Source organism: Actinia tenebrosa, unplaced genomic scaffold, assembly GCF_029948245.1.
Source record: "Actinia tenebrosa isolate PJP-AT-01 unplaced genomic scaffold, QUT_ActTen_1.0 PGA_scaffold6__47_contigs__length_16458017, whole genome shotgun sequence".
NCBI classification, from domain to species: domain Eukaryota; kingdom Metazoa; phylum Cnidaria; class Anthozoa; order Actiniaria; family Actiniidae; genus Actinia; species Actinia tenebrosa.
This window is the reverse complement of record NW_028292583.1, coordinates 14,644,396-14,664,831: the sequence shown is the minus strand read 5'-3', so window position 1 is coordinate 14,664,831 and position 20,436 is coordinate 14,644,396. Positions and strand designations below refer to the sequence as shown.

Genomic DNA, 20,436 nt, shown 5'->3' with positions numbered 1-20,436 from the left:
TAGCTGTATTCACTGTAGGTTTTTCGCTATTTTCATCGTATTTTTTATTGCGGTTTCCTTCCCCATGGCGTCTTCGCTGTTTTTAGCGCTTGTTCGTATGTGACTGAAAACCATCCTGATTTGATCTTTTTCGATGTTCTTTTACATCAATTGCTAAGTTAATGTTTAATTCGTCCATGAAGAACACATGATACTTTAATCATTTCAACTTTTTACTAATTTTGAAGGCATTCTTCTCGTCGGGAACTAAACATTTTTCGCTCGCATGGAAGTCACTATAACAACTCTGAGCAGCAATAATGGATCGCATGTTAAAAATAGCTCAGGCTTGCGCGCGCAGCTAAAAATAGATTTTCAAGAAACTTTCATGGTTACAGACCCATGTATGGGAGATGTGCTCTCTTACTTAATATTCTCTTGTATTTGACTATTTTCACGACATCAAACCAGAAAACAAGAGATCAAAACAACCTCCAGGATTCTACAAGCCATCAAAAAAGAGCTATTACCGGAAGTGACGTCTATTGATAGCAACCTATTGAAAACTTGTGATTCAGCTGATGAACATTCTTGACGAGACCAGGAAATGACGTCAAGAGCAATTGTTTTTTACATCCCGCGTTTGCCCACATGATATGTTAATGACTTGCGAGCCGTGTTCTGCTCATCGAGAAGCAAGCAATAAAAACTCAAAACTACAGTCAAGTATATCTATTTTTGGTAAGTCTCTTCATTAAAATTCAACCTTGAATGATTCTACAATCTATACATATTAGCTATATTCTGTCAATGAGTTGTAAAAGGTACTAGTTTTGATATTTTTCAAGCTTGTCTTTGTCTCAAATGCAATATTCGATTCAATGAATATTCCACGAGTTCTTCCACGAGTAAAACAAGTAAGACATATTCGAGAAGTTACACTTTATTTCACATTATCTTATTTATTCTAAATTATAAGATTTCATCTATATTTCTATTTGTTACTGTACACGGTAATTTTTTTTCAAACATTTCCAAAAACTCAATTTACAACACTACAATTTGATTGAATTTCGCGCGCTTCGTTCGATGACTTTGACATGTGGTTTCCCAAATTCATTGAAAATGTCTCAGCTAAGGTTGTTTCCTCTAAAGAAAGCAAATTATATTCTTGCTATGTTTCCTCCAAAGAAGAGACGTTGACATACAGTCGATGATCGTATTCCTTTAAGTTCAAATATCTCTGTAAAGTACAAAGGTACAAAGTGTTTTGAAATTGCCTGCTATTCGTACCACAGGAAGACCACTAGAGCTAAAAAAGGATTGGATTGAATTCTTGCGATATACAAATTCACATGCATTCCCTAGCTTTTTATGGATTACAAGAGTACATTACTTGAGTTGGACTGTGCTTTATCTATACATCTTTACAAAAAATAAGAAACTAGCAAATATTTACCTGGTGATCTTTGGCTAAGAGTGTAATTTGTTTACATAAAGATGTAAAGTCTGGACGATGGTTTGGATTCTTTGACCAGCATTGAAGCATTAGGGAATACCTGCATGAAAATGGTGAATGACTCAAATGATTCAGGTAATTTGCTTGGGATAGTGTTACTTACAGTTTGCTGTAGACATGTGGAGGCTTGGATAATCGTTTACCATTTTTGATCATTTCTACAACTTCTAGTCCATTCATGCCAGCGTAAGGACGACCTCCTGGGTATATAAACATAATGGAAAAGGAGCGTAACTCCATCCATCCATTCCCATCCATCCATTCCCATCCATACATTCATTCCCATCCATACATTCATTGCCATCCATTTATTCATCCATCCGATCAGTTATTCATACATCAATAAATGCATCCATTTGCATCCAACTTATCCATCCATTTATTTATTCATTCATCCATTTATTTATTCATTCATCCATCCATCCATCCATCCATCCATCCATCCATCCATCCATCCATCCATCCATTCATCCATCCATCCCTCCATCCCTCCCTCCCTCCCTCCATCCCTCCATCCATCCCTCCATCCCTCCTTCCCTCCCTCCACCCACCCACCCACCCACCCATCCATCCATCCATCCAACCCACCCACCCATCCATCCAACTCCATCCATCCATCCACTCATCTATATTCTCCTTCTTATGCCATCTATTTGCCCAACCATTCAACACCTTACAGATCATCACTCTAATTTCACTCTTCGTGATATCTGCTTGTAATACAAGCACCTACACCTCACCATTTACTACAATTAAACTACATTGTACTATAATAATATAATACCAACCTACAAAGAAAAACTTAACATTGTACTTACCCAGGGTAAATATCTCGTACAATACAACTCCATAGCTCCACCTGTGACGAGAAAATACGAATATGAACAAGAAATAAATTAGTGATCGATATGTGTGTGGGTAATCGAGAGTTTTGTCACCACTCACACATCGCTGTAAGTTGTGTATTTCTGGAACAATAACGACTCAACTGCCATCCACTTCACAGGAAACAATCCCTAAAATAGATCAGAATATGTCAGTTAGTAAACAGTGTTGAAATGGGATTCTTTCTTTGTCTTACTAGTACTGACATTTGATTTCTTGGTGTAAATGTCTTCATCGTGAAGACTTCTTGCCATCCCAAAGTCTGTGATCTTACATCTCAGCCTGTCACCGATGAGAACGTTCCTCGCAGCAAGATCACGATGGACAATCTGAGAGATAACAAGTTAATTGAAGGTTTATTTACGGCGGCCAAGATAATAGAAATGGTGCGTGGTGCATGCTGGTACTTTAAAATGTTTTTATTTGTATTCGATGCTCTGTCTGTCTGTCCTCCGTATGTCTTTCTATCTGTCTGTAGGCTTGTCTGTCTGTCCATTCGTCCGACGTTCTATCTTTCTAATTATTATTCCATGTTATTCTGGCTTGTGCTTGTTTAGCCGTTTGTTTCTGCCTTTTCCTCAAGCTCTGCTTTCTTGGAAAAAACTTCATTTTCGCTTCTCTCACATTTCGATTTTTTCTTCTTTCCTTTCATCCTAATCCTCTTATCTTCCCCTCGCTTTTTTTCTTGTTTCTATTGGTTCTATAGTCACCTTATTTTCAGCTAAGAAAGCCATTCCTTTCGCCACATCATGAGCAAAGCTAAACAAATGCTGTGGAGTGGGTGTTTTAGGAGCCTTCAAGTCTTTACCGCTGTAGTAATCATCGTCTTCTCCTCTACTTTTACGTAGGTAACCCAGAAGATCTCCATACGGAACGAGCTCAAGGAAAACTAGCGGTGGGTCTGTGAAGAGAGATACTATGCTATCGATAAGGTAAATACCCCCTCACCCTCAATGACCTGTTGAAATGCTCGATACTGGGTGTCCATGGAGACTATTCATACACACATACGTTGTTTAGCAAACATGCAATCACACATTAGACTGTGATTTGACATTTGGTTTTGGAGATATTTGATAACAAAAATCCAGAATTACATTTCCAGAGGTGGTGGGTACCGAGAAACCCCATCCCTACCCACCCCTGCTCTAAATTGGCCATGGGTCTCTTAAGATGATAATTGTTTTGGATTAATTACTTAATAACACACAGTTAATTCATGAAAAAAATGGTTTTTGGCATCTTGTATTCAGATTTCCGAGTGCAAATACTTTTTCTATTCTGCGTTTGAGCTAAATATCGCCAACTCTCAAAATTCTCCACAATATAACTTCTTGACAATATACTTACAAAAGACCGAGCCACTACATGTCACGGTTGCCTTGGTTATGCAGCCTTTAAGTTTGACAACGTTTGGATGAGGTTCGAGTGTCTTCATCACTTCGAGCTCTGATAACAAGTCTTTTTTGTCAGATGCAGATGCTCTCTCTTGGAAAATATATGAATAAATAGTTGAATGATATTGACTCTCCGAGGTTTTGCGCAAGTGTTCTAAATTTTTAACATCTGCGCGTGTAATATCCACTTTTATCGACAAGTCAGAAAATGAATAAATAAATAATTGATTAACCCTCCAAGATTTGCCCAAAAGTTCTAAATTTTTAACATCTGCGCGTGTAATATCCACTTTTATAGACAAGTCAGAAAATGAATAAATAAATAATTGATTAACCCTCCATGATTTGCGCAAGTGTTCTAAATTTTTAACATCTGCGCGTGTAATATCCACTTTTATAGACAAGTCAGAAAATGAATAAATAAATAATTGATTAACCCTCCAAGATTTGCCCAAAAGTTCTAAATTTTTAACATCTGCGCGTGTAATATCCACTTTTATAGACAAGTCAGAAAATGAATAAATAAATAATTGATTAACCCTCCAAGATTTGCCCAAAAGTTCTAAATTTTTAACATCTGCGCGTGTAATATCCACTTTTATAGACAAGTCAGAAAATGAATAAATAAATAATTGATTAACCCTCCAAGATTTGCCCAAAAGTTCTAAATTTTTAACATCTGCGCGTGTAATATCCACTTTTATAGACAAGTCAGAAAATGAATAAATAAATAATTGATTAACCCACCATGATTTGCGCAAGTTTTCTAAATTTTTAACATCTGCGCGTGTAATATCCACTTTTATAGACAAGTCAGAAAATGAATAAATAAATAATTGATTAACCCTCCATGATTTGCGCAAGTGTTCTAAATTTTTAACATCTGCGCGTGGAATATCCACTATTTATCGACAAGTCAGAAAATGAATAAATAAATAATTGATTAACCCTCCAAGATTTGCGCAAGTGTTCTAAATTTTTAACATCTGCGCATGGATCGAAAATCCATTTTTATCTACCAATCAGTTTTGAGAAATACTAAAAATGTATAAATTTTATGAGAAAATTTGTGATATTTTAAATTACAGGTGAACAATAGCAATCGGTGGTCTCTTCTGTTCCACAGTAATCTCTCAAAACTGGTGAGTTTTACCTAAATGTTTACGTACCGTTTAACATCTTAACAGCAGCAGGTTTGCCTCCAATCAATCCCTGCCACACCTGACCAAACGAACCAGCTCCTATTCTATCACACAGATGAACACTCTCTGGAGATACCTCCCAATCTGATTCAGATGGACAAGACGTCGAAGAACTCGTAGTCTTGCAACCTTTACTCGATATCCTTCCACTAGAATCGCAATCTTTATTAGCATAGATAGGAGAAGACTTGTCTTGATTTCCTTTACGTGTTGTTCCTTCGCCTCCTTTCGCTGTTTCGCCTCTGTGCTCATTTTGAACTATCTCTCTTGTTGAACTCGTTTTCCCGCCACTAGAATCTTCCCTACGATATTTTTTACTTGACTTCATATTTGTTTCATTGCCAGTGGAAGACTTTCGTAATGAAGACTTATTTCGTTTGCTCGATTCCTGTCTGTTTTTGATAGAGTTTCGCGGTGGTAGAGCGGGACCTTGTGGTTGGTCAATGTCCTGGTAAATGTGGACGCCACCTTCAATGTCATTATCAGTAGGATCTTCTGGATCATTGAAAGAAAGACAACACTGATGTAAGTACAAGCACACCTCTTGAAATTTCATAATGTATATTGATATTAAAACTAGAACGCATATCAAACATTGAGTGTAGTACGTGTTTCCCTGTGTCTGCTGTCTGCGAGGCAGACCCACGAGTTAGCATCGTCCCCGTATCCTTCCTCGATTTTCCAAAAGTTTTTCTTTTTTACTTGTCTTTTTTTTCTTTTCTTCAAAAATGTTCATGTCGAATTCGTTATAAAACGACGGCCTTTTTGTTTGCCGCTTTTCCGCACAATCCAAATATGGAATTGATCATACCATATATAGAGTGAGCTTTCTCTACTCCAACTTCTACACTAACATATAGAGTAAAGCTTGATATGTCGGCCGGTTTTCTAAGTCCAATTCGAGTTTCGAGTCCTTCGAGTTCGTTTTTAGAGTGGAGGAAGTACACCGGTTGTCGAGTGTGGAAGTTTTATTAGCATTCCTTGAGGCGGGAAGCCATCTGTTGTTAACATTCGTAGAATGAAGAAATAATTGTTTAATGTGGAGTGGATGTCTTTCAGAGTTATAAGAAGTACCCATTTGCGACGATTTACGATATGCGACCTACGATATATGCAACTTACGTGTGCGACATACGACTTACGATTTCTGTTCGATGATGTAACGCTGTTATTTCGTTGGCCAAATGTCTTCATAGAAGGTACATCAGTGTTATGCAACGTACAAGTAACTTCAAACTTCGTAAAAGGTGCCAGTTCCTCTGCCACTTCGTTTGTATCTCTATCCAAGGTAAAGGTGCTTGGTTCCTTGTACTGAAATGCGTTACAAACAAGTTTACATTTCATGGCTGGTGTGCTAGAAGTACGTGTGGTGGTGTGCGGGAGGTACGTGTAGTGGTGTGCGTGAGGTATGTGTGATGTGACTTTGGTACGTGTAATGTGCGGGAGGTACGTGTGGTGGTGTGCGGGGTGTACGGTGGGTAATGTGCGGGAGGCACGGATGGTGTGCGTGTACGTGTGGTGTGCGTGAGGTGCGGATGGTGTGCGTGAGGAACGTGTGGTGTGCGTGAGGTACGTGTGGTGTGCGTGAGGTACGAGTGATGTGCGGGAGGCTACGTGTGATGTGCTAATGCGCCGCCTGTTACCCATGTAATCTGCGGACGATTCCCGGACTTGTGGTCGTATGTGAGCAGAGTTACTTCTTGTTGTTTCTCTCCTGTGCTTCGAGGATTTTACATAAAGCAACATCATAAATAAGTTCTTATAATGAGAATAAGATATTTCTAAACCGTTGACGACATACCATTTCATGGCTAATGACGACTATGTCATTCGCTAACTTTTTTCTCTTTGTCTTTCTAAAAAGAAAAAAAAATACAAAAAGTTTGCAAGTGAAGCATTCCTCTATCTAACAAATACACTTGAATTTTACAAATATTTAACTTTGCTAGCTTTACCTTTTTTTCCTATGCTTTATTTTGCCTTTGGACAAACAAACAAATACCGTTACCAAATATGAACTTTTATCCCATTTTGTTAGCTAAAGACTTTACTCAGGGTTAGCCTTCATTTTAAGCAGAATTTTCACGTCTTCCAGTGAAGGTCCATGGAATTTCAAAGTGTTCATATTGTTGAAGTTGTGCATTCTTTACTTTACCGTTGGTATTTGTGAATATTTAAACACTAAAACGAGGCTAACCCTGGGTAAATAAGTCTGTAATCAAGGAACACAGCGATATATTTTAAGAATTCGACAAAGTTCTATTGTGATACAAACCTTTGGTATTTTTTCGTCGGCATCGCAGCACAGCAACACACAGACAAATCCCACACGTCACCAAAATAGTTACACCAATCAGGATAAGAATATGGGTCATGAACTTCTCAAAAAAACCTTTTGAACCTCGTTTTTCGTCTTGATTTGCTATGGTTGTTGTAGGAAGATGTGTAGATGTTCGATCTTTAAAGTTAAAAAAAATCCTCTTTGTTACATAATATCACACCTATTTTCGCAATAGTCCCCTTCACGTTTCCTGTGCCATATTCGGAATGAATTATAATTAACATCGACACGAGACGAAAGGTGAGTCACATATTTACAAACTAAGCTGAATAGAAAAGTAGAAAAGGGAATTTTAGGCACTTTAAGACATCTGCCGAGACAATAGAAGACATTGCGATGTCTTATAATTAGCAGAACATGACTCACCGTTCGTTTCTTTTCCATGTTTATAATTAACATAATTTATTCGGCATGGCAGAGGAGCCGTACAGTCCAAGATGTCAGGGTATTTGTCTGTTGTAGATCAAAAATTTACTGACTCTGAACACGGAAGTCCAAACCTCATGCAGACTGTCTGGGTCGCGTAATTAATAGGCAACTTTAGATTCGATCACAAAGCTGACAGCAACTTCACACCATCGCCTCCACGACAAATATTTCTTTGTACGCTTTCTATCTAAAGATGACTATAGACTAAAAACGAGGGAGACTGGGGTCAGTCACGTGACCTGACATCACTGGTGATTGATGGGAGATATTCTCTAACATATCACGTGATCATTTTCTAAACTTTAAGGCACAAGGAAGTGGTGTTAACGACTCTTTGAAGATGTGAGTCACAGAAGTTGAACGTGTGATTTTTGGCAGGGGGAAGGGGGTACGGGCTGGAAAGTGTTTGGCGGTCCCCCCGTCTTCTGAAGGGCAAAATAAACTTGATACTGACATGTCGTGTGGCGAGGATCAGTCTTCTTCTCAGTACGACCAGTGAATATTAACGTAGCTGGGGAAGGTCTTGTAATCGTTACTGTATTATTGACCTCCAATGGACTCTGGCCCCAGCGATTCCACGCGGTTACTCCAAACTCATACCTCCCCTCCCCCCACAGTTGTACAATTGATTCTTTCAAAGTCGTGTTAGAGGTTCTCCATCGTGATTGGTTCTTTCGGATCCACACTGTGTACTTTGTGATTGGGTATAAATGAGCTATTGGTTGTTGCCATAGCAACCGCAAATATGAATGAGTGACGACTTCTTGAATAACAATGCGAGGACGTGCAGGGTAAGCTGTGAAATGATGAAGTAAAATTGAAAGAATTAGCAGCAGCAACTTGTATTTCAAGAAAATACCGTCTGAATTCTTCCTCCGGCCTTAGAACAACTGGTTTGCCCGCTGAAGCCTTTGTAGAGCAGAGTATAGACAAGCTTCGCACATGAATTAACAAAGGTTATGTCGGAGTCAAGGTATAAGAGATAATGGATCACGTGACATTAACTAGTTCGTCATTTACCGCGAATGCAAAGAGCAATCAACTTACTGTACACCAACAAGCTAAAACTGTGTTTGAATGAAGAACGGCTAAGTCCAGTATCTATCTCAAACCCATACGTCTTATTGTCTTGTATCGATACGTGTAGTATCTTGATGGTAGCAGTTCCCGGGTTAGATAATGTTCCTTCGAAGAGCAATCGTCCTTTGACTAAATTGTTGACCTTAATAAGAACGAAAACGGTTATTAGAGCTTAAAGTTGTGCACAGTTTTCAAAGCCGCCATCTTGGTTGGACTTAAATTTTGTCAGATTTGTAGTATTTCTCAAAATTACAACCACCTGGACCATCACACTTAACAACAAACTGAGTCTTCTTTTTTTGTTTTAACCAAGATGGTGGGCATTGAAAACCATCTATAAACAGCATTAACAATACTAAAAGCAAACTACATACAAAGCAATCATACAATAATAATAACTGATTGACAGAGTTATATAAAACGAGCAGACCAGTCATTACTAAGGAGCGAGGCAGCAATATTAACAATCTTTTAAAATAGCGGCCGTGACGTCAACTGCAAACAGCCCGCGCTAAAACAATGTAATTCCATTTTGCTTTCTGTTTCCTTCTTCATTATTCTAATCGAAACAAAAAATATTTACTTAAATTTCTTTAAATAAATATGTTTCAGAGGAACTAAAAATATTTTCTATAATTTGAGTTTATTATCACCATTGTCGATCCAGATCCTGTTACCAGTAAGAGTTTCGTCTTGATGTATCCGGGTGGTTTCCACACTCCAAATGTTACTTGTCTTGGTGTAATATTATTGGACAAGATGTATCGCCATGCGAGAGTCACATTCGAACCTTCTTTTACGGATATTGTCTGGCTTGGACGAGAAATCCAACGGTTTTCTAAAAAAAAAATCTCAATCTTAAGATTGAATTAAAATCCCAAATGCGTAGAAAATGATATTCTTTATTGAACTAAATCGAATGCAAAACTAGGTAGAATGAATTTCACTTTCTTAGAGTAAAAATTCAACACAACATTTTAAGTCGCTATTCCTATTCACAGTAACACTGTCGCTGATTTTGCAAAGAAATTATTAACGAATTTCTAGATTATTAGCAATCCAATGGTGTTCTTGCTTTCTTTATTTACCACATCATACTAAAACAAGAGCTTTCTCAAAACAGAGAAGATTTCTTGTAGGTGAAAAAATACCTCCTTTAACTGTAGCCGGTGGCCGGTACCGTAGATTACTCTGACTGCGACAGATCTGCCTACGAACGTTCGAGTGGAGTTAAACTCCATCTCAAACAGTGTTTGGTATAATCTGACGGCCTCACGTATCGTGTACGTATCAGTGACTAACGAAGCCAGTGGTAAAATTGATGCTGAGATCGTAAATATACCTTTTTCCAGTTCCAAATTACTGCTTTTTTCCTTGATTACAGACTCATTTACTCTGGCCTAGCTTCAAATCAGTGTCTAAATATTCCTTAATAGGTTGCTATTAATAGACGTCACTTCCGGTAATAGCTCTTTTTTGATGGCTTGTAGAATCCTGGAGATTGTTTTGATCTCTTGTTTTCTGATTTGATGTCGTGAAAATAGTCAAATACAATAGTTTGAGGACTAATTTTGATATGTTTTGACTTAGCATCCACTAGTTGCCCCCCAGTCAACCGCTTGTTTGCCCACCAGTCAACTCCAAAAAAGTCACGTGATTGATAGTAAGCAATACCAACGGTAAAGTAAAGAATGCACAACTTGAAAATGCAAACACTTTTAGATTGCACGGACCTTCATTGGAACACATGAATATTTTGCACAAATCGAGGCTAGCCCCGAGCAGCAGGGAACTCGAAACTGTAGTATTGTGCTCAAAGATTACTCATTCATTGCTATTTTTTTAGTGGCTCGTCCATTGAATTGTCTAAAGCAAATCCCCCTCTCAACTATGCTACAATCAATTAATTAACCTTACTTATCAATAGAAAAAATATTTATCTTGAATTAATAATGGTAATTGAACTAAGTGGAGTGCAATTTGGTCTGAAATTAAATGAGTGATTACGAAATTATGACCGCGTAGCGGGAGTGCAATTTATTAATCACAAGTTTGATTTCAGACCAAATTTGCACGACTCAAAGTTCAAATTACCACTTACATTATATTCATTTTGAAATCTCCTGCAACAATAATACATTTCAGATTAAAGTTTACTAAGACTTAGTCAAAAAAACCGTCTCTCACCTAAAAAATTCCCTTCAATTTTTTTTTAATGCCTTTTTCTCACTTTCCTTTTTTGATATCTGATTGGTCAAATTCTATTTTTCTCTAATTTCATTGCCTAATCAAAAGAGTGTGATTTAAAACTCAAAATGGCGCGATTCGTGATTAAATCGCACTGCTGGGAGCCAATGAGATTGTAGAAATCAACAGTGATTTCAAAATGGATGTTATAATTGAACATGATAATGAAACCTATGACTAACTACGTCAGGATTAATCAAAGTACTAATTCCTTTTTTTTTTAAATTCCCGGCTTAAAAGCTGTACCTAAGCTTTGATGTATCCGTTAGACTTTCTTTAGGGATTAGGGTTTCGAAGTATTATTATTGTGCACTATCATTTTATGACCGCGGTTTTACTTTTTAACCTGAACAATATGAGTGGCTTATAGGTAAGGGAACAGAATATATCATGCTTATATATTCTCGTCATCTTGATACAATTGCCTTACCTGCTCTGCACTGTGTCTCTAAATGCATTATTAGCACCAACATTGACAAGCGAATGAAACCTTTGGCCATCATCTCAAAATGTAGCTGGTCGTCAGTACGAGTCGATGTCTTTTCCGACCACGTTCTCTGCGTCAAGTGCAAGGATGAAAAATACTGATTGGAAAAAAATAATCTAACAAAAGAAGAATCCTTTAGATACTACACTACTTTACACTACTTTAGAGCGCTCGAACACTAAAACAACCTAAAAGATTTAGATAGCTGGTTGTATACGCAGTGGAAACTGAAATGTGAAATGGGAGTGGAACACCTAACGGGGTGGACCGTTGGAAACCACAAGTTACTGATCTTCCCCTTTTCAATTCACGCAGCAGTCATTGGCAGAAACGAGGGGAAGTTGGGTTCTATCATTGTCAAGGGGGAAAAGACAATATCGTACCCAGAGTCCTCCATCACCTTCCTGTCGCCCACAAGCCCGCTGACCAAAAAGCCGGAAGGCTCTGGGCTCGAGATTGAGGAAAAGAATGAATGAAAGATTAAAGGAAATAGAGACAGGTGTGTTTTAAGAAAGAAAAGAAGAAAAGAAGGAAGGAAGGAAGGAAGGAAAAAAGAAAGAAAGGAAGAAAGAAAGAAAAAGAAAGGAAGGAAGGAAGGAAGGAAGGAAGCAAGCAAGAAGGAAGGAAAGAAAGGAAGTAAACAAGGAAGGAAGCAAGCAAGAAAGAAAGAAAGAAAGAAAGAAAGAAAGAAAGAAAGAAAGAAAGAAAGAAAGAAAGAAAGAAAGAAAGAAAGAAAGAAAGAGATGAATGTTCTGGCTGAACATGTTGTGTATGATCTATTTATATCGAGCATTCCGTGCGATCATATACCAAGACGTAATGTATGAAGTAATATTTCAAAGGCGACAATGAGACTGGACGGGATTTCAAGTAAAAGCAATTAGTTGTAGCCTCGGACTGGAACTAATTGCGCGGACTTGAAATCCCTTCCAGTAACGCTCATCGGCTATTCAAACCGTTTGACCTTTGGAAGAAAACGTCTGCATTATGACAGCGAAGGAACACGGACACAAGATAAGTACAAGTATATACGTTTAATTTAATTCAAATAATCGAAAGGAAAAAAAAACCTATAGAAATCCAACCACATTCGGTGTCCTAGTGCCCTTGATTTGATAGAAAACCTTCTCAATTGATTAATAAAATATTTAATTACCCCGTGGTACAAATAAGAAACCCTGGTTGGTCGATTAGCTCATGAAATATCAATGAGTATGAGATTGAAATATATCGCGATGATCCGAAACGCTTTCCTCATTATAAATAATCAAGCTCCAATGTCTAATAACAGGCATTATGATATCTTTCTTATTTCTCCTACTCTCCTCAGGCTGTGACTGGTGTTCAGGTGAAAAACATATATTGAAGAAATAATAATAATAAGTAGAGTCAAACGGAAACTATAAACTAACATGACGTCCTTAGTGATATATATGCGCGCGCGTTTTCTATTATTATTTTAAATATATAAACTCTACTTATCTAGCATTTATCTTAATTGATTTCTCAATTAATTTAAAAACTCAAAGCAGACCTTTATTTTGCTAGCAATTAAACTGGAAAAAAGAGTGATTTTTAAAACGCAGTTTTAACTTTTTTTAAGAGTATAAAAATGTCTTTTAAGAGCGACTTTCTATAAGAGTCGACCAAACATCGGCACAAGTCAAAAAATCGATTTCGCTGATATTTGGATTTTAGATAGCCCTTAGTGTAAAATAAATCAAGGTGTTGTTAGTTTTGAAAAAAAAAAAAATTTTTCCCACGAAATTTACGAAAATAGATTTCGCCCAAATGCAGGGGGGAAATGACCGACGAGGTCAAGGAATTTAGTACAAAAATAAGCGCATCCTACAGCTAAACTACTTAACAATTTTTTCGGTTGGTACTTCTTACCGAAGGAATAGGTATTCCTCTTGCTTTTCGTTGTATTTATTCTAGAATATTTGGCGATTTAAGATTCGAAATAATTTTTCTACCGTGTACACTTTTTCCAAAGTTTAAAAATGCAAATTAAGGCCTTAAAATACTGCTTATAAAAACTATGTGCGGAGATACCAAATTATTCAAAACCTACACCCAGAGGATTATCTAATGTATTTCTATCAGATTCAAAAGAAAAATCTCTGGGCAAATCATTTTTAGCTTTCCGTTGAGGTCTTTTTACGATCTCTATTTCGCGATATTTCAACCGTAAACAGCTTGTTGCGTTACCTCCACCGACGTGATTGATTTAATTGCAATCATTCCATGGCTGAATTTTGCTAAAACTAGGGGATCAAACCAAGAAAAAGACATCATAGTAATATTCAACACATTTCAATTGCGATATATTGACAAATTTTATCACATACTTTTTTAACTCATTCTATTGCGTGACACAAAGCATGCTTTGTCGGTAAAAAGTATGTGAACTAAACCGGTTCCAATCTCACATTTTTGCGATTGATATATGCTTTCACAAGATCTTCAGCGTGACTTTGAAACAGCTGAACTGTCCTCATTTAGATGCAGAACATTTCCAAACATTCAACATATATTAACATCATAAAAATGGTGCGTGTTGCCAACCAGCGAAATTCGCTCGTGTAAATAACTTAAATTAGGCTGCGTTCATAATGTATGAAAGGGGGGAGGGGGCAGGTGAAATTGAGGGGGGATCGGGAAAATTTTGGTAGGAAAAAGGAGGGGATGCACAATTTTTGAAAGAAGCCACAAGCCTTGCTTAGGGGGAACCGTATTTTTTTGCATAACTTTAAGGGGGATGTTGAAAATCATTCTGGACATTTCAAACTTCTACCTGCCACCCCCCCCCCCCCCCCCTCTGCCATACATTATGAACGCAGCCTTATATAACAAAAACAACAAAACAAATAAAAATCAATACTTTTATAATATTGCATAAAGATGATTAGGATTAGTAACGCATCTTATCGAAATAATTATATGAACATTTATATATACAGAATATATATGTACGTATGACGTGTATGTGTGGAATATGTGAATATAGATATTATGCGCATACATAAACATACGTCTATGCTCGTAGAGTGCACGCACTAAAACCGTGAACATCAAATAGTACTAATTAGTACTATTTCATACAGAATCCTTTGTTTTCTATTGTTTAAATATCACTATTTAGTGCTAAAAATTAGTATTTGTTTCACGGATTTAGTGTGAGCACTCTAATTTATTTGGAACTAAGTTGATGTGCAACTATGTACAAAACGCCAAATAAAATATGTTTGTCTGTCTATAAAAAGTTTATACACTTATTTCAAAAAAGTTAGTCACCCGAAAAGCTATAAAGCTGAGGCCGACAAGGATTATGGGTAGATTCATTTTACACGTTCAACCGCTTGATAACTGTTCATGGACTTGCGAATCTTTTACGGGTTATAGTCTCACCTCTTCTGAGCATCATCGAGCTGCAGTTTGTATTAAAAAAGCTTTGTATATATATGCTTCCTTGATATGAAAAGTTTCCCATGATGCTCATATCAGTGATCCCAGCTTTCTAGGTTTTTGGTGACTAACTTTATTGAAATAAGTGTATACATTTATCTCTGAAACGATAATTAATATAGATCTTAGACTTGCTCCAGTACTTCTCGGTCGAAGTTACCGGGAAGTACTCCAGCGAGAGAGATGGATGCCTGGGTTGGTGTGAAAGATTCAACACGATGACACAACAAGGAAAAAGATTTTAAAAAAATAATCAATGTCAAACCCTCCTTTGGGGTATTGGTATTTGTTATTGAATATAGGATACTTTTATCAAGTTAGCGTTATTTACCAAATGTCAAAAGTAGTACGTAGGAGGACTAACTACCACAATGTGCGTATTTTCGTCAGAATGCAATTTTCATATATCTTCTTCACTAGAAGCCGAGAAGCAATTTCATCTATACCAGCAGGAACAGGACTTGCCTAGTTGTTCGAGCTTGTCTGATATAGCTTCTTGCGTTTGACGGGTAACGACTCGACTGACTTATTTCTGTCTCTTCGATCATAGCTACACGGACCTCCAACTATAGAACTATTAAAACGAACAAACCACTTCCATGTTTATACAGTGCTTGCTGAACTTTCCCATGGAAAGATGGCACGTGATTTTAATCATTGCGGCAGTCAACTCAATGTTAGTTTCATGCATTATCAAAACAATGTTTATTGCAGGAAATTGCTATTATTAAATGCTACTGGATTAGTAAAACCATATTTTGAAAATCCAATGAAAGAGCTGCTAAATAAAATAAAGTTAGTTCACTGATATATTTAGTTTGAAAGTTATTGTTCGATTTTCATCTGCGTGTTCATTTTACTGACAAAGCATGCTTTGTGTCACGCAATAGAATGAGTTAAAAAAGTATGTGATAAAATTTGTCAATATATCGCAATTGAAATGTGTTGAATATTACTATGATGTCTTTTCTTGGTTTGATCCCCTAGTTTTAGCAAAATTCAGCCATGGAATGATTGCAATTAAAATTATAGTCACGTCGGTGGAGGTAACGCAACAAGCTGTTTACGGTTGAAATATCGCGAAATAGAGATCGTAAAAAGACCTCAACGGAAAGCTAAAAATGATTTGCCCAGAGATTTTTCTTTTGAATCTGATAGAAATACATTAGATAATCCTCTGGGTGTAGGTTTTGAATAATTTGGTATCTCCGCACATAGTTTTTATAAGCAGTATTTTAAGGCCTTAATTTGCATTTTTAAACTTTGGAAAAAGTGTACACGGTAGAAAAATTATTTCGAATCTTAAATCGCCAAATATTCTAGAATAAATACAACGAAAAGCAAGAGGAATACCTATTCCTTCGGTAAGAAGTACCAACCGAAAAAATTGTTAAGTAGTTTAGCTGTAGGATGCGCTTATTTTTGTACTAAATTCCTTGACCTCGTCGGTCATTTTCCCCCTGCATTTGGGCGAAATCTATTTTCGTAAATTTCGTGGGGAAAAAAATTTTTTTTTCAAAACTAACAACACCTTGATTTATTTTACACTAAGGGCTATCTAAAAACCAAATATCAGCGAAATCGATTTTTTGACTTGTGCCATGAAAATTCGATTTTGGTCGATCCTTACAGACAGTCGCTCTTAAGCTTCTGTAATTGAGCTGATCTGCGCAGTATATCAAGAATCTTATGCAGCTGCTAATCACGAGACTAAGGCCTCGTCCACAGGTATCCGGAAATTTTTGAATCCGCAACTTTTTTGTTTCCGATTTAAAAATATTCGCGTCCACATGCAAGTAGCGTATTCGAATCGTTAAAGACCGTCCACACGTAGCCGATAGGTATCCGAATCATAGGTCAAAAAGTTGCGGATTCAAAAATTCAAAAATGCAGATTCTTGGAGACAAAACAATATATTATTTTGCAAAAGAAAAGGCGCCATATTGTTTTGCCCCCCAGAACAATTCCTCTAGGAATTCAATGCAAGCGGTCTATAAATGAAGACACAATCATCAAATCAGTGAATTCCAACTGTTTAAAGAAAGTACACCATTTGCTGTTCATTAACCGCAAAGGAATATTAGTTGAAGCGAAGAAGCATTGTCATTAGAGCGAACAGGCATACAATAAAGCGAACGGAGTCTCAATAGTGCGATGGAACGTTCATTAAGAAATTTAGCATTGAAATATGACAATCATGAATATGTTTGCGTGGGTTCATTAACGTTTTCAAACTTTCATTAGCGTTTTGGGGCAGACAATAAACCACAACACGCATTCAGTACAACGTTTTGGACATTTATTTACGCAATACAAAATAAGTATATTGTGCTTTTACGATTGTAGATTTTCAAAAACAAAAAAGTGAACTTATCCTTGAATGTGTTCTCTATTTAAACATCTTGGACGATATGTTTGCATGTGGTTGTACCATTTTATGCATTTCTGTGGATCTTCTAGGCCCTCACAAGACGCTATCTGACTTCATTTGGAATTTGGTTTCTTTGTTGTGCCATTGCAATATCCAAAAAAGAGGGATTAAAAAACTCAGAACTGACTTGATATTTATACCTAACGGCGCTTTGTTTGTACGAAATCATATTCACGGCTTGTAAAAAAAATGAAAAGACAGTTAAAATCCTACAATTCCTAGTGGAAAATATACTTATATTGTATTGCGTAAATAAATGTCCAAAACGCTGTATTGAATGCAGTAGCGTAGCGAGGGGGGGGGGGGGGGGGGGGCACGGGGGGGCACGTGCCCCCCCCCCCCCCAAATTTTTAAACAACTTTTTCGAAAAAAAACAACCAAAAAATAAAAACAAAACAAAAACAAAACTTATTAAACCAAAACGAAAGAGGAAAATAGATTATTGCAACCTAGGAAAGTGCGCTGTATAAATCATATTATGCCAATACGAATTTGTTTCTTTTTTGTTTGCGCGTTTATTCGTTTATTTGTTTTATAAGAAGTAATTTTTTTGGGGGGGTCAGTGCCCCGCCAGCTCCTAGGTCCTCGCTACGCCCCTGATTGAATGTGTGTTGTGGTTTATTGTCTGCACCAAAACGCTAATGAAAGTTTGAAAACGTTAATGAACTTACGCAAACATATTCATGATTGTCAAAATAAATGCTAAATTTCTTAATGAACGTTCCATCGCACTATTGAGACTCCGTTCGCCTTATTGTATGCCTGTTCGCTCTAATGACAATGCTTCTTCACTTCAATGAATATTCCTTTGCGGTTAATGAACAGCAAATGGTGTACTATCTTTCTAAGAAAGTCGTAATATTAAGAATATTAATAGATCGTTTAATGAAATGGTCAGTAAATTAGCAATAATCTTGACTAATTTGAAAAAATAACGGATCATTGTGATTATCACGCGTTTAGCAGAGTCCTATCCATATTATGTCGTTTTACTTTCATTTCATTTATTGGTTCCCCACGGTTGATCAACTGTTTAGAAAATCGAACGATCTCGAGCACAATTCGGAATTTATAGGTACTCAATGTTTTCGCCTAAAGGCTCGTCCAATTTTGAAAGCTTTCAAAACATTGAGTACCTATAAATTCCGAATTGAGTATCTTAAAACGAGTATCACGAATATGTACGAGTGTGCGATTTTTTGTTTATGATTAACACAAATTTGAGCAACTTAATTGGGACTCTACAGAGTACAATTTGGGATTTTAATGTACTCTCCTTGTCCAACCAGAATAGAGTAATTTTGTAAATAGAGTACAGTAATTATAAATTTGAAAACTCCTCAGTGTACGGTAAAGTTTACTACAGTTTTCGATATTCTGGTTTGTTGTGGAATTGTTTTGATTCACTGCCGACGATCAAGAACCGACTGATTATTTTTAATTGACGACAGCGAAAAACCAAATTTCAGCGTTCAGTTTGTAAGTACCGAGTTTGCAGAATATGGAAAATCACAGTAAATATGCTGGTTATAAAATACCGTTTGGCTACTGATAATTTTCTTAAGGGATAAAACTTTGCCGGATGTTATTGATATGGTTCAGTGGTCTATGGCTTTTCACTGGGTTTGCATATTATTTACCATATAAAGTCTTATCAGGTCATTAGCAATTGTGAAAGTATTTGGTTTTAAGCTTTCAGTTTCATTTTCGTTTTTAACAATGACAACATTCAGCAGGGAATGTCATAATATAAAATAATAGAACGTTTTGTTTTTTTCCATCCTTTCTATACATGTTCTAACATGTTAATAATTGCACTTGAACTCGCTTTAATTATTAACGTGCTACTCTGACGAAAATCGCTCAAACTTGGATTCAGCTGAAACTTCCTAAGAATACTTTTTAAAGGTCCAATAATGTTGAGTGTATGACGTCACAGACTCCAAAAAAATAATCGTAAAAATATCATACTTTCGTCCTCAATATCGAGAAAACACTTCATACAGTGATTATTGGACCTTTAAAGCGTATTCTTGGGAAGTTTCAGCTGAATCCAAGTTTGAGCGATTTTCGTCAGAGCAGCACTTTAACGTGGACCAATATTATATCTGTGGCTCTAGTAAAAAAAAAAACAATATTTGGTAATGTACTGGTTTAACGCAAAATATATTTTATCAGCTTCAAGTACGACAGATACGTTCATCGATAAACCTGACGAAGAAGTGTACAGTGAAGAAGGCAGTGATGTGACATTAGAGTGGTACTTTCACGTCAGATCATGGTCCAGTTCATCTACAGTCAGGGAATTTCTTTTTGGTGTTTGGGATGATCCTGGCTTTGTGAAAAACAAGATCCTGGCTGTCCAAAAACGCAACGCGGTATCTAAACGAAGAGGATTTGAAAGGAAGGTGGATTGGAGCGGGAATATATACGACTGTGTGAATTGTACAGCAACAGTCATAATGTACAACTTGACGGTTGTGGACTTCAAGAAGTATGGCGTAGAGGTGGAACTAAGTTTGGACAGGAGCCACCTTACAAATTGGAAAAGAGAAAAATTCAACACAACATTTTAAGTCGCTATTCCTATTCACAGTAACACTGTCGCTGATTTGCAAAGAAATTATTAACAAATTTCTAGATCATTAGCAAACCCAAAGAAAGGTAGTGTTCTTCTTTATTATTTACCACATCATACTAAAACAAGAGCTTTCTCAAAACAGAAGATTTCTTGTGAATAAAAATAAGACCTCCTTTAACTGTAGCCGGTACGGTAGATTTCTCTGAGTGCGACAGGTCTGCCTACGAACGTTCGAGTGGAGTTAAACTCCATCTCAAACAGTGTTTGGTATAATCTGACGGCCTCACGTATCGTGTACGTATCAGTGACACTGCTGAGAGCCAATGAGATTGTAGAAATCAACAGTGATTTCAAAATGGATGTAATTAAACATGATAATGAAACCTATAA

General features: G+C 36.8%; 3 protein-coding genes across 6 annotated transcripts in view; 2 read left to right on the top strand and 1 right to left on the bottom strand.

Moving 5' to 3' along the window:
- LOC116296126 (uncharacterized) overlaps positions 1-12,577 on the top strand; it is a 23,409-nt gene extending 10,832 nt beyond the window's left edge. The window contains exons 7-13 of one of the 2 annotated variants that reach the window (XM_089039161.1): positions 451-720; positions 1,480-1,573; positions 2,583-2,769; positions 3,232-3,315; positions 4,869-4,922; positions 5,388-5,507; positions 10,423-12,577. In XM_089039161.1, coding sequence (XP_088895287.1) covers positions 451-574 — 124 coding nt within the window. In that variant the 3' untranslated portion in view covers positions 575-720; positions 1,480-1,573; positions 2,583-2,769; ... (2 more) ...; positions 5,388-5,507; positions 10,423-12,577. Of the gene's footprint in view, positions 1-450; positions 721-1,479; positions 1,574-2,582; positions 2,770-3,231; positions 3,316-4,868; positions 4,923-5,387; positions 5,508-8,059; positions 10,192-10,422 lie in introns of those variants that run through there. The other variant, XM_089039160.1, reaches the window with a different exon arrangement.
- On the bottom strand, positions 907-11,630 carry LOC116296098 (uncharacterized). 3 transcript variants are annotated; one of them, XM_089039153.1, is made up of 17 exons: positions 11,510-11,630; positions 9,486-9,670; positions 8,800-8,974; positions 8,207-8,548; positions 7,258-7,440; positions 6,938-6,962; positions 6,784-6,838; positions 6,125-6,293; positions 4,950-5,477; positions 3,734-3,871; positions 3,094-3,284; positions 2,590-2,712; positions 2,444-2,514; positions 2,317-2,357; positions 1,602-1,698; positions 1,439-1,538; positions 907-1,222 (listed from the first exon to the last, which is right to left on the bottom strand). In XM_089039153.1, exons 1-17 carry the CDS (start codon positions 11,580-11,582, stop codon positions 1,154-1,156), a joined length of 2,565 nt encoding a protein of 854 aa, XP_088895279.1. In that variant the 5' UTR covers positions 11,583-11,630; the 3' UTR covers positions 907-1,153. The 3 variants fall into 3 exon arrangements, with proteins under 3 accessions (XP_088895279.1, XP_088895280.1, XP_088895281.1); XM_089039154.1 differs by having other exon boundaries at positions 4,950-5,474; XM_089039155.1 differs by lacking the exon at positions 8,207-8,548.
- Positions 12,324-20,436, top strand: LOC148906176 (uncharacterized). Its single transcript, XM_089039167.1, has 2 exons — positions 12,324-12,914; positions 19,644-20,436. Exons 1-2 carry the CDS (start codon positions 12,863-12,865, stop codon positions 20,039-20,041), a joined length of 450 nt encoding a protein of 149 aa, XP_088895293.1. The 5' UTR covers positions 12,324-12,862; the 3' UTR covers positions 20,042-20,436.